Below are 22,453 nucleotides of genomic sequence, written 5' to 3'. Positions count from 1 at the left end.
CAAAGTCTTACAATGGAAGGGACCTGGTTTGCTTAATAAACTAGTAAAGCAGCTCTCTTTACACTTCTTCCACAACTGATCTACATTGGATTGTGATATTGGCAAAAAATAAAATTTGGGGGACTGATTATTGCAGTAGCTAGCATTATTTATCTTGACCAACACAACAGGCATCATGGAGGCAATTGGAGAGTATTGTATTTAATCTTAGAAATCAGCCTTCCTTTTGTTTTCCTGTGGTTCTCAAACTTGAATGTGAGTAAAAATCACCTGGAGAGTTTCCTGGGCCTCATCCACAGAAAGTCTGGCTTAGTAGGTTGGGATGAAACCCAATAATTTTTATGTTTAACAACATAAGGTGATGACAATGCTGCCGGCCCAAGGACCACGCTTTGAGAGCAATTCACTTAATCTACATGATGAAGCCAAGAAAAAGGATATGCTTTACTTTATAACTTCTATCTTCTTTCTTCCTCCCCTCCTCCCTCCTTCACCACCCACGCACTTACCCTAACTAGTACCAAGAAGGCTGCTTAGTGGCCTATAAGGAAGCAAAGAATAAGGAGAGGTGACCAACATTAGATGCGATTAGACACATTCAGGATGGTACGGCCATAGATAGGAAAGATGACCAACATAAGAAACAGGTGGAAAAGCAAACCAAATACAGGAGTATAACACAGAGCCAGGGACAAGGCCAGTGCTAAATGCTTGCCCTAGAAATCTGCCCAATTTGCACTGAGCGGGACATAAGTTTGGCTTATAGTTTTTTAACAGCCAATGTAAAAAGGAAAACCTAGTCAGTGAATTAATTCACAGGTCTGTCCACTAAATTCGTAGGTCTGTTGAGAAAAACAAAGCAATTCTTTCCAGGAAAAAATGTACAACTGTTCTTGATCCAATAGCAGAAATGTATTCCCCAGACGGTGTTGTCTAGAAGCCATCTGGGTTTCTTTCCTCTGCTCTCATAGCACCCAGTGCAAAGCATTGGGCTAGAAGTGTCTGTTATGTTTTTTTCTTCCTTCTAGACTATACTTTTTCTTTTTTTAATAAATATTTTTGAATAGATCATGGTACTAAATGTAGATGGTACTAAATTTGAAAGGTAAAGGTGATAAATAGTGGAAAGCAAGTCTCCCTCCCAGCCTTGTCCCCTAGCTGTCTAGTTTTCTTCTATAGATGTAACAGGGTGATCATTGTTACCTGTTACCAGTTTCTTGCCTCTACTTAAAGTTACTTTAGACAAAACTAAACAAAAACATTGACCCATATTCTGTTTTCTTTTTATTTTTAAGCACAAACGGTAGCATACTGTGTACAGTTTTGCACACATATGACTACCTTGGAGATTATTCTGTATCAGCATGTAATGAGTATCCTCATGCTAACCGTTGCATATTAGTCTATTATATTCTATTGGATGACACACATATATATATATATATATATATATATATATATATATATGTATATCCAGACCACTACTGATGGATACTTAAACGTCGTTTCCAATCTTTTGTTGCAATGGAAAACCTTGATTATATGCCATATCACACAGGTGGGAGTAAGCTACATTCTTGGAAGTAGAATTGCTTGACCAAAGGGTCGAAGAATAGTTGCAAATTGTTCTCCCCTGAGATTATATGTTTATGCTCTGATCAACACAAGAGTACTTATTTTCATGTACCTTTTCCCAAAGTGTTTTCTAATTTGTGATCTTTAGCAATAGGAAAGGGTGAAATTACATCTCATAAGTTTTAGAAATCATTATTAGTTGTGGTATGAGATACATAAAATTTGCCATCTTCACCTTTTGAGTGTACAGTGGTATGAAATACATTCACACTGTTGTGCAGTCATCACTACATCCACCTTCAGAACTCTTTCATCCTGCAAAACTAAGCCTCTATACCCATTAAGCAACAGCTCTTCATTCTCTCCTCTCAGCTCTTGGCAACCACCATTCCACCTTCTGTTTCCATGAATTTGACTGCTTGGGGTATAAGTAGATTCATACAGTATTTGTCTTTTTGTGACTGGCTTATTTCACTTAGCATAATGTATTCAAGGGCCATCCACATTGTAGCATGTGTTTGAATTTCCTTTCTTTCTAAGACTAAATGGTATTCCACTGTATATATATACTACATTTTGTTCATCCATTCATCTGTTGATGGAGACTTGAGTTGCGTCCACCTTTTGGCTATTGTGCATAATGCTGGTATGAACAAGGGTGTACAAATATCTCTTTAAGACTTTGCTTTCAGTTCTTTTGGGTATATACCCAGAAGGGGAATTGCTAGATCATGTGGTCATTCTATTTTTAATTTTCTGAGGAACTGCTACACTATTTTCCACAGCGGCTACATCACTTTACATTCCCATCGACAACTGGAACAAGAGCTCCAATTTCTTCGCATCCTTGCCAACACTTGTTCAATTCTCATATTCTATGATAAGTAGGTTGCTGTTGGTGATTTAGTATGAGGAAGTTCACAGGAATCAGACAGAGAACTCTGTTCCCACGCTCTGCCCTTGTTGTGGTGTCAGCTTTGGCTCAATAGGTAATGCCCAAACTCTGAAATCTATTGGCTGGAAGGGAGGGAGGCAGCGATCAGGAACCAGCCGTTCAGCTCTTACATGGAACACGTACTGTGTATTTTCAGCAACTGAAAATATTTGCAACTAGTCACAAAGTATTAATTTTCTATGTAAAAAAGAGCCTCTACAAATCAATAAGAAAAACAAGAAAAAAGGCCAAAGACCCAAATTAAAAGCAGGAAAAGAAATGTACAGATAGTATATGGAACTGGAAATAACTATCTCATACATTTGAAAAGATGGTCATACTCACAATAAAATAAATTCAATATAAAATTATATTCAAATAATTACATGAAATCAGTATTGCTCTGAGGAATCTTGGACAAATGGCCCCTGTAATTCACACAGTGGGGAGAAGCACTGACCCTGACAAGGAATCAGTATCATTTTTGAATTCTCAGTTTGAAAACTCTCTCTTCCCCTGGGTTAGAAGCTGCTTCTCCTTACCTTCCTTCTGTCAATACTGGTTTTGTCCTCTGAAGCTATCCAGAGTAAGCCTAAGACACTTCTGCCAAAGTCCTTCAAGGATGTGGTGACAGCAACCACATCTCTCCTCAAAATCCTGGCCTGGCCCAGAAGTAATCCTTCTAGTAAACTTCACTAATGTTAATTTGGAGACCATATACCATCCTAGAAAACACTCTGGACACTTAGTTTATCAGTGACCCTGATGTAATAGGATGCTAAAATACACAAGATTGATATGATTTTCTTTTATCAAGTACAAGTGCCCCATATGAAGAATTTCTCTCCACTCTAGCCATGATGTGTGTGCATGAGGGTGTGTGCTCGGTTACGAAGCCAGTTTCTCCAATGTCATTGACTGTGAAGATGAGTGAACCCCAAACCACAACCAGAAGCCATAAGTTTCTCCAGTGGGCCTGTAAAGTGAAAACTCTTGCCTTTGGAGGGAGAGAGCAAAAAGGGGAATGGAAGAGGAAAGAACCTAAGAATTTACCGGGGGGATTCTCTGAGAGGAGATTTCTGTCAGCTAAGCACAGAATAAGGTCTATGAATAAGGTGGGTGAACTAGTCAGCAATCTAAAAAGAGGAGCCTCCAAGCCTCCATGTAACTGAAGGTTCACTCCAGAAACCAAGAAGAGCACCTGCCGTAACCCACTTTCACTTACTTTGTATGCCTGGCCCATCAAAGAACATGAGTAAGAGCCAGCTAAATGATTAATCGTACTATTACTGCTCACGACAGGGTGAGATTATTTGTCCCCATGTTACAGGTGAAGGAATGGAGTCTCAAAGAGGTCACAGTACTTGCCCTTGGCCGCCCAGCTAGTAAACGGTACAGCTGAGATTTAAACCCCTGCAGACTCACTGTGTTTCTTTCACACTGGCGGAGCACCTTTAAAAATGCCACCCAGTTTTTGCTCTGCCACAGGAGCCAGCGGAAAGGACTCTGACGCTCTCTAGCCTCTGAGACAGAGGGGAGCAGCACAGCCTAGGGCCAGGTGTGATGGTGGCTCCTGGAATCGAGAGGACACTCAGAGAGACAGACTGGGCTGGGAGAAGGGGTCGTAAAGCATCCCTTTGCATCAGGAGGGTTTCTGCCCTGAGCTGCTGTTCATTCTGCAAACACTGCTCGAATACCCACTGTGTGCCAGGTAGAGAGTTCTTCTCTGCTCTAACCTGGGCAGGCACTAGCTTCCCAGCGTGGGTTTAGGCTTCAGGTGCACACTACTGTGGACCATCTAAGTCACACCTAGAAGAGCTCTGGGGAAATATGACCACTTGGGCAGAAAAGGAAGGAACTAAGAAGGGGTATCTTTGTGTCTGAGGTCTGAAGGAGCATGTGGGTTCTTGTTTAGGCAAAGAGCAGGATGAGGGGACGTGGGGTGGCAGCAGCCAGAAATGGGGTGGGATAGGGGAGTGCAGAGAGGACGAAACAGGAAGTGAGAGGAGGGGTCCATGGTAGACGTTGGAGAGCAACAAAGAAAAAGATTTATTTCACAACTTTGTCTAGAATGTTAGTGGTAACCGGAGTATCAGGAAAAATGCTGAGAAGTTTGTTGGTGCCTCAGAAGGTTATTTATTGAGGTAGTCTTTCAGGCAAACATTTGCTACATCTACTCAGTGTCAGATTGTTCTAGATGTTGAGGGGTTGTAAGGACATGCAGGCCTTGGTCCCTCACCTGACACTAAAAAGAAGAAAAAGTGTCCACAAATAACTACAATGCAGGCTCCAGGGCCCATGTGGAAGGCGGTAGGTAGTCCTTGGCTTCTCGTGAGGTATACAAGAGTTCTTGCCCTGAGCAAAGCAGAGGACACCACAGCCTCTGTGGAGGAAGGATTAGGTCAGCCTCAGCCCCGCAGCACTCAGGGCCCAGCTCACTGCCTTCTGCCGACTCATACTTGTGGTTGGACAAACCAGGCCTGCTGGACTGGCACGTCATCAGCTTGCTGAGAGGAGAGTGGAGTTCCAGTGCAACCCTAGCTGCCTGGGGCCTTGGCTTGCTTCTGGGTGTGACATGCTGCACAACGTTGCTTCTCAGAGCACCAGGACCTGAAGCTATACGTTGGCAGCAGGTATTACTACCTTCAAGATACTGGGAGGAGTAAGACAGGCTTATTTCTTTCTTTATAAAGTTTCTGAACTGCAAAATAGGAAGGTTATTGGGAATCAAATATATTTGAATTTTAGCAAGGCTTCTGAAAGAGTATCTCATGATATATTTGACAGCAATAGGGAGAAATGTGGTATTAATATTGATACAGTTGTTATTCATTCATTCATTTGTTTCTTCCACAAATATTTATTGAACCAGGCATTGTGTTTGGTGCTAGGAATATAATGAGCAAAACCAGAAACAGTTCCTCTTCATGTGGTTGCCTACAGTTTAGTAGAAAAGCAAGATAGTGATCAAGTAATCATACAAAGAAATGTAAAACTAGCTATGACAAGTGCTACAAAAGAGAGGTTCATGGTACTTTGAGAGCCCATAACAGGAGCAGCCTAAACTGAGATTTGAAGAATGATATAGTAGATTAAAAATAAATACATATTCTTGGCTACTTCTCCTCCCATGAAGAGGTAGAGTCTGATCTCCTCTCTTTGAATCTGGGCTAGCCTGAGTGACCTGTTTGACCATAGAATGCAGTACAAAGGGTATTCTGGGACTTCAAAAGCTAGGTCATAAGAAGCCTTGAAGCTTCTACCTGTCTGTCTTGAGTACGTTTTCTGGAGTTCTGAGCCACCATCCCGAGATGTCCCACTATCCCGAGACCATCATGCTGGAGAGGCCTGTATAGCTGTTTGGGTCAATTGTCCCATCTGGTCCTTCCTCCCATCTCTACCAAGCCACCAGACATATGAATAAAATCTTGGATCTTCCAGATCAGGGGTCAGCAAACTACAGCCTGTAGGCCAAATCTGGCTACCACCTACTTTTATTAATAGTTGTACTGGAACACAGCCATGTCTATTGTAAATTATTATCTATGGCTGCTTTTGCAGTACAATGGAAGAGTCGAACAGCTATGATGGAGACCTCATGGCCTGCAAAGCTGAAAACATTTTCTATGTGGCCCTTCATAGAAAAAACTGCTTGATCCCTGCTCTAGATCAGCACTGTCCAATAAGAATATAAAACAGGCCAGGTGCGGTGGCTCACACTTGTAATCCCAGGACTTTGGAGGCCAAGGTGGGTGGATCACCTCAGGTCAGGAGTTTGAGACCACCCTGGCCATTATGGGGAAACCCCGTCTCTACTAAAAATACAAAAATTAGTCGGGCGTAGTGGCGGGCACCTGTAATTTCAGCTACTCAGGAGGCTGAGGCAGGAGAATCACTGGAACCTGGGAGGCAGAGGTTGTGATAAGCAGAGATCGCGCCCCTGCACTCTAGCCTGGGCAACAGAGTAAGATTCCATCTCAAAAAAAGAATATAATGCAAGCCACAATTACAAGCCACAGATATAATTTGAAAACTTGTAGTAGTCACATTAAAGAAATTAAAAAGAAATAGGTGACATTAATTTTAATAACATATTTTATGTTATCTACTGTATCTGAAATATTATAATCTCAACATGTAATCAGAATAAAAATTATTAATGAATATTTTAAATGTTTTTTGGTGGTACCAAATCTTCAATAATCATGTGGGTGTTTTATAGTTACAGCACATCTCAGTTAGAACTGGCTGCATTTCAAGTGATCAGTGTCTACCAAACTGGACAGTGCATCTCCAGATCAGCCCATCCATCAGCTTAATAACATCAGGTGATACCAGTTCATGGCATGAGGAACAGAAAAATCAGCCAAGGCCTGCTCAAATTCCTGACCCCAAACATTGTGAGAGTGGGTAAGGGTTTCCTTGTTCTAAGCTGCTAAGTTTGGGGACAGTTTGTAATGTATCAATAGGCAAACAGAACAGATTGAATAGGTAGGTGCTAAGTAGGTGAAGGGCTTGGGAGTTGACAGGAAGAGTTCTCGGCAAAGGGAACAGCATATGCAAAGGCACTGAGGCAGGAGGGCACATGAGAGAAGGTACGAGGAGGTCCCTGTGGCCAAAATGAAGAGACAAGTGAAAGACAAGGCTGAAGAGGTGAGCAGGGGCCAGATCACACTTGTCTTATGGGTCAGTTAATGATTTCGGTCTTTATATGTGAACCACCAAAGAAATTAGAGCTGAGAGTGACATCATCAGATTTGCATTTTGAAAAGATGACCATGGTTTCTGTGTAGCAAATGGATGACAGCGAAGCCAGGACAGATGCAGGAAGACCAATCAGTTGGCTACTGCAGTTGTTTGAGTAAAAGAAGATGGCTGTTTGGCCTGGGATAGTAGCAGGTGAAGTGAGGAAAAAGTGGATAGATCAAGAAATATTTAGAATTATAATTAACAGGATATGGTTATAGATCAATATAGGAAATGAGGACAAAGTATTGTTTGATTTATTCATTTATTCATTTGACTCAGCAACTGCATCATTCTTGTCTAAAAGACTGATCCCACAGTGGATGCTACAAGACTCTGTGTTTTACTATTTCACTTTCACATATTTAGTAAAACTACTAAAAAAGCAACAGAAATCAAACTTATGCTGTGCAGATGGGACAAAATGAGACCGCTCAAAAATGGGTTAGCTGAATTAATATTCATAAAGCCTGAAAAGAGAGACTAATACTAACATGATGAATTTCCTAAGGGTAAGTGTGAGAATCTGTACTTCAGTTTTGAAATAACAACTGTATAAGAGGAATAAGTGGACACAGGAGAAATAGTCTATCCATAGTAAACATAAAAATCACATAAATGTTAGTGTGGTATGGCTAACTAAAATTTCATCCAATCCTAGTGTAGGATTCATTCACTGAACTCTGCTAATCAGACCACATCGCTTGTGGTATCACGTTCTGTGAGGTCAGTTATACTTGAATGACACTGACAAATTCAGTTTATCAAGGGGAAGGGCAGCAAGGTTCACTAGTGAATAATGAGATTATGTCAGATGAAGAACAACTAAAAGGACTACGGTAATGAACCTGAAGAAGAAAAGATTGCAAATATATGCTGGCCATCTGCAAATATTTAAGGGCCCTTCCATGGGAGGATACATACACTGTTGCTGAAGGGCAAGTAGTTCCAATAACTAAAAGTTACAGGGAGCCAGATTTCAGTTCCAGACGATGGAAAACTTTTAATAGAGAGCTACAATCAATGACTGGATTTTCTTGTGAGGTGATGAGCTCCCTGTCACCAGTATTATTCAAACCAAAGTAGGGGTAATAACACAGAAGAGACAATTTAGGAGCGAATCTCGAATTGAGTGGGTGGTTGAACTCATAACTTTTCAGTTCACCGCTAAGATTCTCATTACATTTCCAGGAATAAGGAGAAATAAAGGAGAACATCTGGACACTCCATCGCTCTCACCCTGAGTCAGTTCCTCTCATTTTAACATAGTAGACAACATGGCACATTTAAAGTATCTCTATCCCTGTCTGGGTAGAGTCTGCTGAGCTGGCTACAAGTGATCCAGGGCTTCAGAAGACATGTATAGCAAGCACTCCTACAGCTTGGAAGGGTGGTGTAAAGGTGGTAATAGTTGAGCTGAGCTTTGATGGTGAGTCAGACTTGGTGTCAGAACTGTACCCTGCATGTTAGAACTTGCACGAGTCGATTTCTGTTATAGCAGATGAGGTTCCACCCAGTATTGGTTCTAAGTAATTAAGTCTGCTCATTCTGATACTCCCACTCATGAGGGCTGTCAGCCTAGGCCACTGCACTGTTTAACAGTCTTCCTCTGAGAAATGCTGTCTTCATTTAACAATAACAATTGTTAATTTTCTAGAACTCAACGTGGTAACTATCTTCCTCTGTCCTTGAAAGGCTTTGCAAGCTTCCAATAATTCTTCCCAAGACAGATTCCTGATAATACATAACCCTGCATCCGAGGCATCTGTTTAATGGATCTCAAAGAACTGATGCTTCCGAAAGAACCATTTTTTAGTGTTGATTGAGTTTCACTGGATAAACATTTCAGCCATATTTTTGATACACACATACATGCACACACGTGTAAAAACATCAAGTATAACCTTGTGTTTGATGCTTTTCATTGGCATAATGTTCTTTGGAAACTTTTTGAGACCCAATCAAATAACATTTTTTTAAGGACACATGGAAATGGAGGCGTGATCACGGAATTTTTATAATAAGAAAAGCTGACTGGACTGAAGCAGAGGTTGTCTTTGGACAAATAATGGGAAATTAGTTTCTATAAGTAAAGCAAGGAGCAAGATAGCTTAATAGTGCATGGAAAGTCAAATAAGGAATTCATATTTAATTTAACAGAAAATTGGGAGTCTGGAATTAATAGTTTGGGAGCAGAAAAATGATGTAATGACAGCTTAAAGAAAATAAGCCTGTCAAGAGGTGACGGCTGGTATCAGGGTGGATCAAGAAAGCCAGTATTAGAGGCTCATCGACTTGAGATGGTGAGCCTGAAGCAGTAAAGGGGTGGTGGGCATGACGAGTTGTATCTAGAATCGAAACTCTCTGAGTCAAAGCGCACCCTATTTCAAACTACTGATGAATTTGAAAACAATGTTTTTTTTTTTTTTTCCTTTTTGCCAAAAAGGTAAGGATCATGCAGAGTTTCACAGTGCTTCTCCTAGTCTGTGCTCATCCACTCGAGGGCTCTGACTGCCAGGAATGAGGCTTACAGAACTCACTAAAAAGGAGCCATGCCCATCCTGGCCCCCTAAGGTAGCCTGATTCTTGTTTTCTCAGAAACAGCATCTTGGTCAAAGAGAGGAAGCCAACGTTTCAGGGCCACAACTTGAGGGGCCTTCTCTCCCCATTCTGCGCACCAGTCCTACCCTGCTGCTTGGAATTCCCACATTACTCATTCCTTGGGCTAAGGCATTTTTTGAAAGCCCCTGTTAAAATGCAAATGCTAGCTGGAGGAGAGAGGGTTTTTTTTGTTTGTTTGTTTTTAAGCCATTAGGCATTAGGTTTAAGTTAATTTATCTAAAAAGACATGGAACTTAGAAAGGAATCATATCCATCCATGAATAAAGGAGGACCAATAGGGAACGAGATGCTTCCCGGTGTTGAGGTCTCAGGGCCATGATGGGGAGGTGGAAAGTGCTGAAGACACACTTTTCTTCCTCCGAACATATTCAAAATGGCGCCTATTTCCCAAACCTCAGCCCAAGTGTAAGCCAATGTACAGTTCAGAAACAGCGCTGTATAGGAGATGAGAGGAGAGATAAGGGCCAGTAAAGGGCTGTGTGCCTAGCCTATGGCCCTACCCTTTCTCCCACCCCACAAATACTCTTACCTGCCATGAAAGGTGAATTGCCAGCACTAGAATGGACTGTGGAAAACCGCCCAGGGACCTCTCTGCCACGCTCTGCGCTTGCTTTTGCTCTAGTTTTATCTCTTTGAAGCTTCAATCCCCTGGCCTAGGGACCCCTAACCTCAACTCCCACCTCAATCTGATTTTTGAAACATGGTATTTCAACCTTGATTTTTCTGCTGAAGAATCTGGCTTGGCTCATCTCTTCATCTTTCTCATGTTTTCTCCCCACCCGCCCTAGCCTTGACTCCATAAAATCCCATCCTCACCCCACTCAGGAAAAGGCATATGAAATTCAAGAATAATAGACTAACCAAAATATCAAATGCAAAGGCTTAGTAATTAATCAGCTGATATAGTCACATAGAACGATTTCCTTCCCTTTAAAGCACTATGTAGTCATGTTTAGTGTGATTAAATTAATGTGATTTCCCCACTAGGCTAGAAACCAAGAGTACAGCTTCACCTTATGTCTTTCATGCTACCTGTTAAGTCCCTAGTACTTGGAATATAGCAAGCACTTAATAAATATATTAGGAACACATAAATAGAGATTTATAAAAGCTTCCATTATACACAGGATAGCTCACATAAATAATATTAATGGTATCTGCAGCAGCAGATATAACACGAACTGCAAGTCTGAGCACATAAATAGACTCATTTTAGTCCAGGGCCTTAGTCCCAAGATTGAGGTTACATGTAAGATAAACAGTTCATCTCCTTCATTATTACAGTTTAAGAGGAGTAGGAAGTTCCCTTTGCCAAAAACTATTTTCACCTGACTCTCCAGAACCTTAAATTACTATTAATGGAGATGATATTTTAAGTCCGTTTGCAAATGCAAATGCAAATATGTTCACAGCATGTGAAACAGTACGTTCAATCACTTGCCTGGGCTCTTTTTTGACCCAAGAATATTTCTTTTTAAATTAGTTCTTGGTCTCTGGTGCCAAGTGGGGCTAATATTGGGATGGGGCACTTGGATGGGAAGAAATATTGGGGAAGGGTCTCTGGACCAGAGAAGGGAAAGGTCAAACAGGAAAGCCAAGTAAGTCCGTTGCAGAGAGGCTGCAAGAGGAGGAAATCCCCCTTCTCTGGATTTCCCACTGGCACAGGGGACTCAGGTGGGGCCAGCGGACATCTTTGGACTGCTTCTTCTAGAGCAGAGGCTGCTCAGAGACCCCAGCACCCCAAGGCCAAGGACAGCTGCCAGTTATTTGGTAAGTGGCACCTTCTATTTCCTGCCTATTCTGTCTCTTAGCTCACAAAAAACAGATGAAGGGATCTGGCAGGAAGGGATACATTTTTTGTAATATCCCACCTCCAATGTAGTCCATCTGAGAAGCAAACCTGATGGTCAGAGGTTTTAAGCATGCTCTCTGCAACCCCTTTTACTCATTCCCTGGCCGGCCATTAGCTCATCAGCACCTCTGCCCAGATGCATCTTGCAGCTTTATCTCATGCCACTCCCTAGGCGTCTGAGCCTCCACAAACATACCTGTCACAAATGCCTGTCCACTGCAGCTCCAAAAAGAGACCAGATGCATAAGCACAGCAGCATTCCCAAGGAACACAGAAGCAAGGTAGTAAGAAAAAAACAAAAGGAGTCTTTGTGAGCTCCCCGTACCTCCTAAGGCTCCTTGCAGAGAGGGAAATAATGTCAGGACTGACGGTAGAACTCAAATACAAAAAGGGGAACTGACTAGAGAAACAACACCACAGCCAGGGACAGTGCTCTTGCTTGGTTCCAAATAACTTCTGTCGGCAGGTGGGCATTTCCACTGATGAGAATGACTACAAACGTACCCTCGGAGCGTGAGTGTAAAGCCCTGGGAAACCCCCAAAGGCAGCCCCATCCACAAACATGACAAAGAGGCCTTCCCTGACAGATTCCCAGAGATCCCAGAGTACATACAGCCTTTGAAGCCCATAGGTGAAAATGCAGTTCAGTTCAACAAATGTGGGCAACCATGTGGCAGGCACTGAGTTCCACAGGCTTCAGAAGACAGTCTTCAGTGAGTGAGGGCAGAGAGGCCAGGTGTTTCACTTCTAGCCCTTCCCCCAAATCATTCATTAAGTACACCTCTCCACCCATCCTGTTAGAAGGCAATTGACATACACAACCTTCATTTTCAGATGATCCTAATCTAACCCCAATTGTATGAATCTAGAATGTTTCTGTTACCTTGGCCCACTATTCCCGGAAGTGGGTGGTGCTCTTGAGTTTGGCTACAAGTCACAAGCAGAAGTGGGAAAGGTGTGTAAACGCCCAGCAGATTTCTCCAAACCTAGTGCTTCAGCGGGGACAGGTTTCACTCATATATGATCTTCCCCCAGGTGCATGCCTCCTTTTTCTGCCCTGATCAGGCACCGCAAAGTCCTCTGCTCAGTGTGGGGAACATTTACTTGCCTCTGAGGTCTGTGGCACTTGAGCTTAAAAAGAGAGAAGCAGCCCCCTCTGGGCCTGCCTCCCTGATCTCTTGGAGGCTAGCTGTGTCCTGTGAAGCAGGAGACATTCAAAGTGACAGACTGACAGTTTGTTGTTGACAGGGTTGTGGAGGCTCATCCACACAAAAGCGTGTGGTGCAAGGGAAGGGGTGTGGGTTTGGAACTGGTGGTCCGAGGTCCAGTCCTGGCTTGACCACTGGACCCTGGGCCAGTTACTGAACATGTTTGAATGTCAGTCTTTTCACTTATGAAATGTGATTCATAATCACTTTTTGCTGCATTGTTGTGAAAAACAAAGGAGTCTTTGCCTGTAAATAACGTGGCACTGAGTATGCCAAGCAGTTATTTCATCTTCATTACTACTTTCCTATTTTCTTTTCAGACTTTCCCAATTCTTACTTTGACCTTTGCACAAAGATCTCCCTCCCTTCTGTCACTACAGAGGTCTGTAAACAGGTCTGTAAAACCCTTCACCTTTCATCCAGGGCTTCTCAAACCCACAGGGCTCCCCCAGAGTCCAGGGTCTTGACTCACAGGGTCATCACTTCCTCCCAGTCATTCTATGTTCAGACCTTGGAAACTTCATCCTTCATACAGATAGATCCCACCTGGGGTTTTCCTCTGGATTTTACAATCACAATTTTTTTGCTGTTGTTTGAAAGGGTTCATTTGATTTTCTCATTGTAACATATGACCAATTACCCACCTATCAGAGCATAGGGGAAGTAACTCATATTTCACTTAATTTTCATGTTTCCTTCTTTTCCTTGTACTCAGCAGTCCAAATATAAGACAGGCTAAATTGAAAGGCTAGCTGTCAAAATATTTGGAGTAGTATTTCCCAAACTTTCATCATTCTAGCTACTAGTAACACTTCATACTCATGTAAAATCTGTTCCATTATTTATATAGTATTTTTATAACATACTTTAAGTTAATCTATTTAGAAAAAATTCTTTGTGTTAATACTAAATCAGAAAGCAGTATCATTTTCCATAAACAGATCAGTAAAAATAAATATCACAGTGCGCTCTGGAGTCACAGGGACCTGTGTTCAAACCCTGCTGCACTACTTAATGCCTGTGTGTTCTTGGGGCAATTATTTAACCTCTCTGAGCTTTGGCTTCCTCACAGAAGTAATACTAAATATCTCATAGGCATGTCACGAGGATTAAATAGAATGGCATATATATGGTGCCTAGCACAGATCCTGGCAATAGTAGGCTCTTAAAAAAAAGAGTTGTTTTACTGTTTTCCCTTCCACAGCACTTCTTTAATCTACTTATTTCAGTTCCTACTTAGAGCAGCCTCCTCCAATGCTGTAACGTAGAAGGATATTAAAAAGAGTAAAGAGAGATGAATGGTGAGGCAGGCAGCAGAAATCAGGGGTGATATGGTGTCATGGAATTCTCTTATTCTCCAACTTAGCTAGAGTTACTAGGCTGTAAGGGACCTCAGAAGTCATCATTCCAGTCTCTCACTCAAGCAAGCAAGGACCCCTTCAGTGTCATGACAGATACATGTCTAGCCTATGCTTTCTTACTTGTCAAGTTGGGAAATTCACTATTTGATAAGAGAGTTAACAGAAAAATGTCTTGTTTATAAATAATCCCCAAACTACTGACACTCACTCCTCTGATCCTTAAGTACCATCTACTTGTCTCTGTCCTGTTTTCTAGAACTACGAGAACATATTATTTTATCCTTGTATATAAACCCTTCCAAATAACTGAAAGCTGATTTTGTAAATTTCCTTAGTAGTCTCTCCTCTCCGCTGAATACTACAGTCCTCAACTGCCCCTCATGCCGATGGTCTCTAGGACCCTCATCCATTGGCAGCTCTGCTGCCAGCACCCTTCTCCCTGAGTCAGTCAACCTACCTCCTAGCAGAGAAGGCTCTCAGGGCAGAACAGGCAGTGAACAAGATCACTTTTGTTACTGAGTCTGAGATTGAATTAGCCTTTCAACAGTTGCAGGGGATTGCTGACCATGGCTTTTTTTTTCACATGTCAAATCAGATCACAACCCCCTTGCCCCATCTTGTTTGTGTGACAGGCCAGCAGTCAGTCAATCAAAATTCCTCTGATTCCCACATATGTCATCAGAGCCGAGGGTGGAGCGGGGCCTACTGTGATAGTGGTCAACAGCGTTGTCCTTGGCTGACAGGAGGCCGGGCCCAATGGAGAAGATCAGTTCCTTGTGTTTGGTGAGGAGGAAGTTGCTGAGGTTACTTCAGAAAGCTGCTTTCTGTGTGGGCCTACTTCCTCCACTGCCTCATTCTCTGATGTTCTCAGAACTGAAGAGGCCAAGGCTGCAAGGATAAGCAACCAGAGGGGGAGAGGCTACACACAGCAGCTGGTGTGTGTGGGTGTGACAGTTGCCCTCACCAAACTTCACCAGAGATCTACTCCATGTGACAGAGCCAGAAACCCATGGGAGTCTAGAAACATCTGAACATTTAGCTGAGTTTTCCAAGTTCAGTCATCTGTTTGTTGTTATATGGAAGTGGCCTCCTGTGGCCAGTGGTCAAGTGTAAAAGCACTCTAGGAGGTGGCGCTGATGGGAGTTCTAATATAGAATAGTTTTCACAAATAATTAGAGCAGCATTATTTATTGAAATGTTAATTACTGTTTATTTTCTAAGCTTTCTTGATGCAGAGGTTTGTGCAAGGGGGAAAGCAGAAGAGATACAAGATCAAAGGTTCATCGAGACTTCTGTGAAAGCCCATGGAAGAGATGATGCAGGTGGCTTAGAGGTGAAAGGAGAGGGAGAGAATGCTTTTGAAATGCAAGAAGGGAGGGCAGGGAATGGTTGTATGGGTCCCGTGAGCAGTAGAAACCCAACTAACCCTCTGTCCGTGCTCCCGAGGGGTAGCAACCTCAGGTGTGATGGCTCATACCTAGAAAGGCAGTGTGCTTTGCTCATGGGGCCCAGTCTCAGTAGATATTCTCATTTCCCACTCTGACATGGGGGCAGGGAGCTGCCGGACTTCACAGGCCACTAGGGGCTCAGATAGTAAGGGTGCCAATGGCAACCAGGACGGACTAGGGACTTGAGGTCCTTCCATCATTTTCCAGGTACCAGGTGAACTTCTTGAATTCTGACTGGGCTGCAGGAAAGGAAGGTGACGCCTGCATGACCCAGTTACGGTCTCTTGTTTAACCGGCAGAATGGAGGCTCACAGATGGGATTAAGTTGAGCTAAAGGAAATTTTCAAAGTGATGATTTTTTATGTAGTTGGATTCATGGATGGAAATTCATATCCTATACATAATATAATCTATGTGAGAAGGACAGGATTTCACTGTAAACATAGTTCCTGAATTATTCTTAATTTAGAAGTGATGCAGCTCAGGACTGGGTTGTCTTCTTCTTCTCAGCCTGCTGCACAATTGCTAATAAAGTAGGATTGTCAGCCACAGCCCCCAGGACTTGACATTCCCCTTTAATTAAACTCTGCTGGGTCCATAGTTCCCTGACATTACGTGAGAGTGAACATAAGACATTTGCAGTGAATTTTTATTTTTACTGCTACTGTAAATTGTATTTTTAAAACCCTTCCTCCTTAAAGCAGAAACACATATCAACCATTATATGAATAAAAAGACATGCCACAGATTGGGAAAAAATATTTGCAAAAGATATATCTGATAAAGGACTGGTATCCAAAATGCACAAAGAACTCTTATAACTCAAAGATAAAAGAACAAACAGCCCAACTTAATAAGGAGCAAAAGATCTGAACATATACCTCACCAAAGAAGGTGCACGGACAGCAAATACACATATGAAAAGATGGTCAGCATCATATGTCATTACAGAATTGCAAATTAAAACAGTAAGATACCACTACACATCTACTAGAATGGCTAAAATCCAAAAATCTGACAATACCAAATGCTGCCGAGGATGTGGAGCAACAGGAAGCCTCATTCATTGCTGGTAAGAATGCAAAACGGTAAAACCGCTTTGGGAGATAGTTTAGCAGTTTCTTAAAAAACTAAATATACTCTTACCATATGATCCAGCAGTCACACTTCTAGGTATATTTATTCAATTGAATTGAAGACTTATGTCCACACAAAAACCTACACATGAATACACACGAGGTACTTGCCACCAAATGATTTTCAACATTATACAACTTCAGTTATGTATGATATCCTCATGATTAAACACCATCTTAAGAGCATGAGGTAGAATCTAACTAGTCGTGTAGGTCACAACTAAGAAAAATATGTGAATATGTATAGCCACTTTTATTCAAAAACTGGAAGCAACTAAGATGCCCCTCAGTTGGTAAAGCTGTGGTATATCCAGACAACGAAATATTTTGTGGTAATAAATGGAAATGAGCCATCAAGATGTGAAAAGACATGGAGAAAACTTAAATGCACATTGCTTAATTAAGATGCCAGTCTGAAAAGGGTACATACTGTATGATTCCAATGATAGAACATTCTGGAAAAGGCAAAACTGTGGAGATAGTAAAAAGATCAGTGGTTGCCAGGAGTTGGGGAGAGGTGGGAAGGGTGAACAGGCAGAGCACAGGGGATTCTTAGGGCAGTGAAGCTATTCTGTATGATACTATAATGGTGGATGCATTACATTATGTGTTTGTCAAAATCCATAGAACTGTACAACCCAAAGAGAGAACCTTAATGTAAATTATGGGCTTTAAATAATAATAACAACGAAGCAGCGACAATGGCTTAATTGTAAGAAATACATCACACTAGTACAAGATGGTAAAAATAGGGGAAATTGTGTGCCACAAAGGGAGTAGATGGGAATTCTTGTACTATCTGCTCAATTTTTTGAAAATCTAAAACTGTTCTAAAAATAAGTCAAGTCTCTTAATTAAAAAAAACACACACACACACACTAACCACATACACAGATTTCTGGTAAACTAAATTAATAATGTGACATTTTAGAGGGCTGTTAGACTAGTGGGAAAGAAAATTAGCATCAATTTCACAGTCCACATGTTCACTTCCCCATGTTGCACCCTTGGAATCAAATGCTATACATAGAACATTGTTGTGAAAAGTCTCCTTTTGTATTTCTGCCTTCTATTTTGACACTTTCTGCATTTTTCTGGTGCAGAACCCTAGACTTTTATGTCAATTCCTTAGGTAAATTAAAGAAAAGGCCCCAGTTTTCTAAGGGCCAGATCAATTTTTAAAAATAGCTTTCAGTTCCATGTTTCTGAAGGAACATTCTTAGAAATGTAATGAGTTTCTTGTTTCTTTGAGGGGCGACACAATTGTAACTTGTACTTTAAAAGTAAATTTTACATAGTTAAGCATTAGAAGTTGAGTATTTTTCTTTGTGTGAGCCAAAAGTTTGCAGTCTTAGCATTTATATCATACCAGTAAGTGACCGAGGTAGGGTGAGACGAACTCTCACTCTCACAACCTCTGTCACGTCCTCCACTCCCATCCTAGGCTGGCTTTTTCTGCCTCCCTAGCTGCCCTGGGGAATCTTCTTTTATTTACTTTCTCATGATGCAAATTCACACCTACCATTCATGCATGCTAAGGAAGAGGCAATGTATATTGTTTTCTTGCATTTAATCAATTTCTGAACCCAGAAACTAGGACCCAGGGACACATTTTTGTCTAGATGTCTTCAAGCGAGAAGTCAGAAAAGCAAGGGACACTAAGAGGTATTTTCAGGATTCCACAAGTGAATGCAAAAGACTGTCTGTCTTTACTATCTCTCAAATCACATGGTGGCTTCAGCAGCAAAATACGCTTATTTGAATTGAAGACTGAATTTGCTTATATTAAAAGGTAGGTTCAGGAGAAAGTTGTCAAAAGGGTAAGCATTAGGGTGTATGCATTTTAGAAAAAGTACCATTGTATAGGGGATAAGTATAGCCTTCAGATGTGCAGTTGCTTTAGCAGAACGGGCAGTGTGGAAGATGAGAAAGATGGGCGCCTGGGTAGAACCCAGGCTAGTGACAACCTCAGCACATGGGGAACCAGCAACCCCATACCCAGGGTCTAAGTGAGGTCTCTGGTCTGATGGAGACAAGGCAGAGTGGAGTCGAGGTGTGCTGGGGCGTGCCCAGAATCAGGAGCTCCTCAGAAGTGTGTGGAGGAGGGTCCATCCCTGGGGGCAGGCCACAGGGGCCAGGGGGGACCTGGACCACAGGACACAGAAGCAAGGCTAAGCCAGAGAAGGACTGTAGTGTGGGAAACTGATGGGCTCACAACTCACCCCGTGGACACGGACACTAAAGACCAGGATCTAGCGGCAAGGCAACATCCAGAGCACCTCTCCTTCATCACCTGTCTGTTGTGTATCTCAACACCTCATGGAAGGGGTTGGCTAAGGTTTCAGAGGTGGTGCCAGGGCTGCATAGGAACTGGCAATCACTATTGACTCTAGCAACACACAAATATGCACATTTTTGATGCTTTACCTTTGTTCTTATCCATCTTCGAATCTCAGTAATATTTCCCATTTTCCAATAACACCTTCAAATTCACAGATGTAACTGCACCATTTGGAATTTCTAGTTTTTTTTAAAATTTCCTTCATTCAATCAACAAATTCTTAACTAGCTCTGACTGAATGAAGGCCTTGGACTGGTCTTGAGATCCAGGGTGAGCTAAGAAGTGTGGTCCCTGCCCTCCTAGAGACCATAGTTGAATGCAGGAGACCTACACTGACCTAATAAAGTTGAGGTACTTGCCACCAAATGATTTTCAACATTACACAACTTCAGTTATGTATGATATCCTTATGATTAAACACCATCTTAAGAGCATGAGGTAGATTCTAACTAGCTGTGTAGGTCACAACTAAAAAAAATTTCCCTCTGGTCTCTTGTCTCAGGAATAGGTTTATCGTTATATCTGTTCTCCTTCTGTTCATATTTTAAATGGTTAGGGTGCCCGCATAAACATTTGTCATGGATAACACTGTAGAGAGAACTTCCTGGGGGAAGGACAGTCTAAATGATTTAACTTCCTTTCCAATTTAATAATTCTGTATTCTAGCTATTCAGTAGGATTTACAATCTAATCTTACAATCTCAGGACTTCTTCTGATAGGTTATACAAAAGATGGTCTATTATTTAACAAATAACATAACTATGTAAAATATTTCTAATACCAATGAAATATATACAGCAGCACATTTAAAAATTAAATATCGATAAACTACCAACACTTGTGATGTTACCTTTCAGAACTCAAAGTAGATACCTGATTCCCAAACTTGTTACCTTTTCAATCTTTACCTGAGAATATTAAACCAATATTCAAAAGACCATGACTCTGAATTTAAGTGGCCTATTTGTCTAAGTGTGTGCATTTACATATTCTGAGAAACTGTCATTTCTTTACAAAGCGTATGACATTTGCCATTTTCTTTATAACCTCAGTTAGAAGAAATAAAATGAGGTAATATTCTAAATGTAAAAGTTGCTTGAAGGTTAAGTTCATATTTTTTTTTCTATGCATGCAGGGAGAAGGGATATAATACATAACAAAACTAACACATTTTAACAAATGGCAGCATATTTAAAATTTAAGGAAGCATGAAGATCTGTGAAAGCACCTTATGTAAAATATTTATTTGAGTATAAATTAAATGTACACTACAAAGTAAAATGAAATAGATTGGGGTATATAGAACACAGGCAATATGACTAAACTTGTTAAAAAAAAAAAACAGTGGTTTTCTAAATCAGTGATTTTTTTTTTTTTTTTTAAGTTTCCATTTCACAACAGAAGTGGGGACAGGACACTGCACATTCAAAGACTTACTTCCCTGTGGCATCTTTGTGACCAAGGCACGTAAGACTTCTCTGAACACTTAAAATGTGCATTTGTCAACCTGGGCTTGTAGTTTTCAAGTCGGTGATGCAGAATCATAGAGTTGCAATGTTTGCAGCTCCCTATTACTTCCATCACATGCTTTATCTGGAAGACTTGAAGGGTCTGCCGCCACACAGAGGCATTACTGCCTGAAAGAAATTTTCTGGTAAAAGGTGTCACTCTTTCTACTCTTTAGCAATGTGAGTAAGGGATGGCCTCTTTTGAAAAGTGTCTCAATTTCAGCTTTACTCAAATCTTATTTAAGATTGCAAACAATCTTAACTTGCACTAGCTGGCTATAGTTTTAATGTGAGGAGTTGGAATTTTTAAGAAGGACAGTATTTGTAAACCAATTTGGTCTTTGCATTTGGCGGATTGCAGACAAAATATTGAATTTGAGTTGCATTTTCACTGTGGATGGCCTATTTGCATACAAACAAAAGAGATTATTTTTAAAAGAGATTTTCTGTGTTTTTGTTTTGGTCTCTTGGGATGACTGTGGTAAGGAAGAAGGGACGAGGCCATTTTCATACCTTGGAGTTTACATATTGTGTTTATGTCACCCTGTATTCTTTCTTCCTCACCATCCACTTTCAATTCATTGGTGGCCAGTTTTAGAGTCTTCGTCACCTCTAGTCTGGACGATTGATCGCAACAGTGACTCCCTTCATTATCTTTCATGGAAAACAATTTGATTATGAAACTTCCTTCCTTTAAAGACCCACGCCTTACTCCTCACGCGTTAGTGGTCACGCTTCTTAGCAAGACACACAAGGCCTTTCAAAGTGTGAATTCAATTTTTCTCTTCTGATTTTATTACCCAACGCATACAACTGCCTCCACAACCCATACAACAGTTACACTTGAACCATTCACTATTCCGTGACCATCTTCCCCACCATCCCCCCATCCCTAGAACCTTTGAAAACGTTTTGCCTTCTTTACCTTTGTGGAAGCTGTTTCTTCTGCCTGGAATGTCTTCCCTGCTTTCTCTACTGCAATACTCCACTCTTCCTTTCAGATCCAGATCACTCCACAGTTGGAGCCTGAACCCTTCCCTGTTTTTTTCACCATATCTTTATCTTCCTTAGTCCCTCTTCACACTGTTTATTTTTCCATTATAACAGTTTCCTCATCCTGTTAAAAAGTCACTGCTCATTCAGCTGGCCTGCTCTGAGTTCCATAAGTTTGGGGAAAGTGTTTCATTTCCCTTTACTCCTGGTACTTAGCATAGTAACAGGCCCAGAGTGGAGGCTCAGTTAAGTATCTATTTATTAAAGTCAATATCTATTAACTGATTACTATGAGCTAGGCACTCTGCTAGAACTCTAAGGCACTCTAAGTATTTTAAATGCATTACTTCATTTAATCTTCACAATGAATATTTAAAAAAATTTATAGGTGAGGAAGCTGCCTTTCAGAGGGTTTTGTTCAGCTGCCAAGGATCACACAGCTAGTGTGACCCTCAAGCTTTTAGCAGAATATAGAATTGAATGTGTTTTCATTTCTTTTTTTTTTTTTTAGTTTAAAAGGGCTTTGGACTTCTCTTTATATTTGTAAAGTATTTGAATACCCTGAATTACAGAGATAAGTAGCTACAAATGATAATAGTTTATATTGGTATATTTTACAACAATAAATAGTTCTTTAGACTTTAGTTTTACAGAGATAGCAGGAATAGCTTTATTTCTAGGACCACCGGAAAGTTAATTTAGCAGCATAAGTTAATAAATTAATTCCC

At 41.2% G+C, this 22,453-nt stretch overlaps 1 protein-coding gene across 3 annotated transcripts in view; it reads right to left on the bottom strand.

Annotated features, from left to right (window-relative positions):
- CD86 (CD86 molecule) overlaps nucleotides 1–22,453 on the bottom strand; it is a 63,593-nt gene that overhangs the window by 29,240 nt on the left and 11,900 nt on the right. Inside the window, exon 1 of one of the 3 annotated variants that reach the window (XM_007985621.3) lies at nucleotides 12,343–12,757. The exons of 1 other annotated variant lie outside the window; for it this stretch is intronic. Coding sequence is in view for 1 of the 2 variants with exons in the window: in XM_007985616.3 (XP_007983807.1) it covers nucleotides 11,926–12,203 (278 nt within the window). In the remaining variant the exon portion in view is untranslated. One more of the 3 variants, XM_007985616.3, reaches the window with a different exon arrangement.

This window comes from Chlorocebus sabaeus, chromosome 22 (assembly GCF_047675955.1).
Source record: "Chlorocebus sabaeus isolate Y175 chromosome 22, mChlSab1.0.hap1, whole genome shotgun sequence".
Classification (NCBI taxonomy): domain Eukaryota; kingdom Metazoa; phylum Chordata; class Mammalia; order Primates; family Cercopithecidae; genus Chlorocebus; species Chlorocebus sabaeus.
The sequence above is the reverse complement of the archived record's forward strand: the minus strand, read 5'-3'. Positions and strand labels throughout refer to the sequence as shown.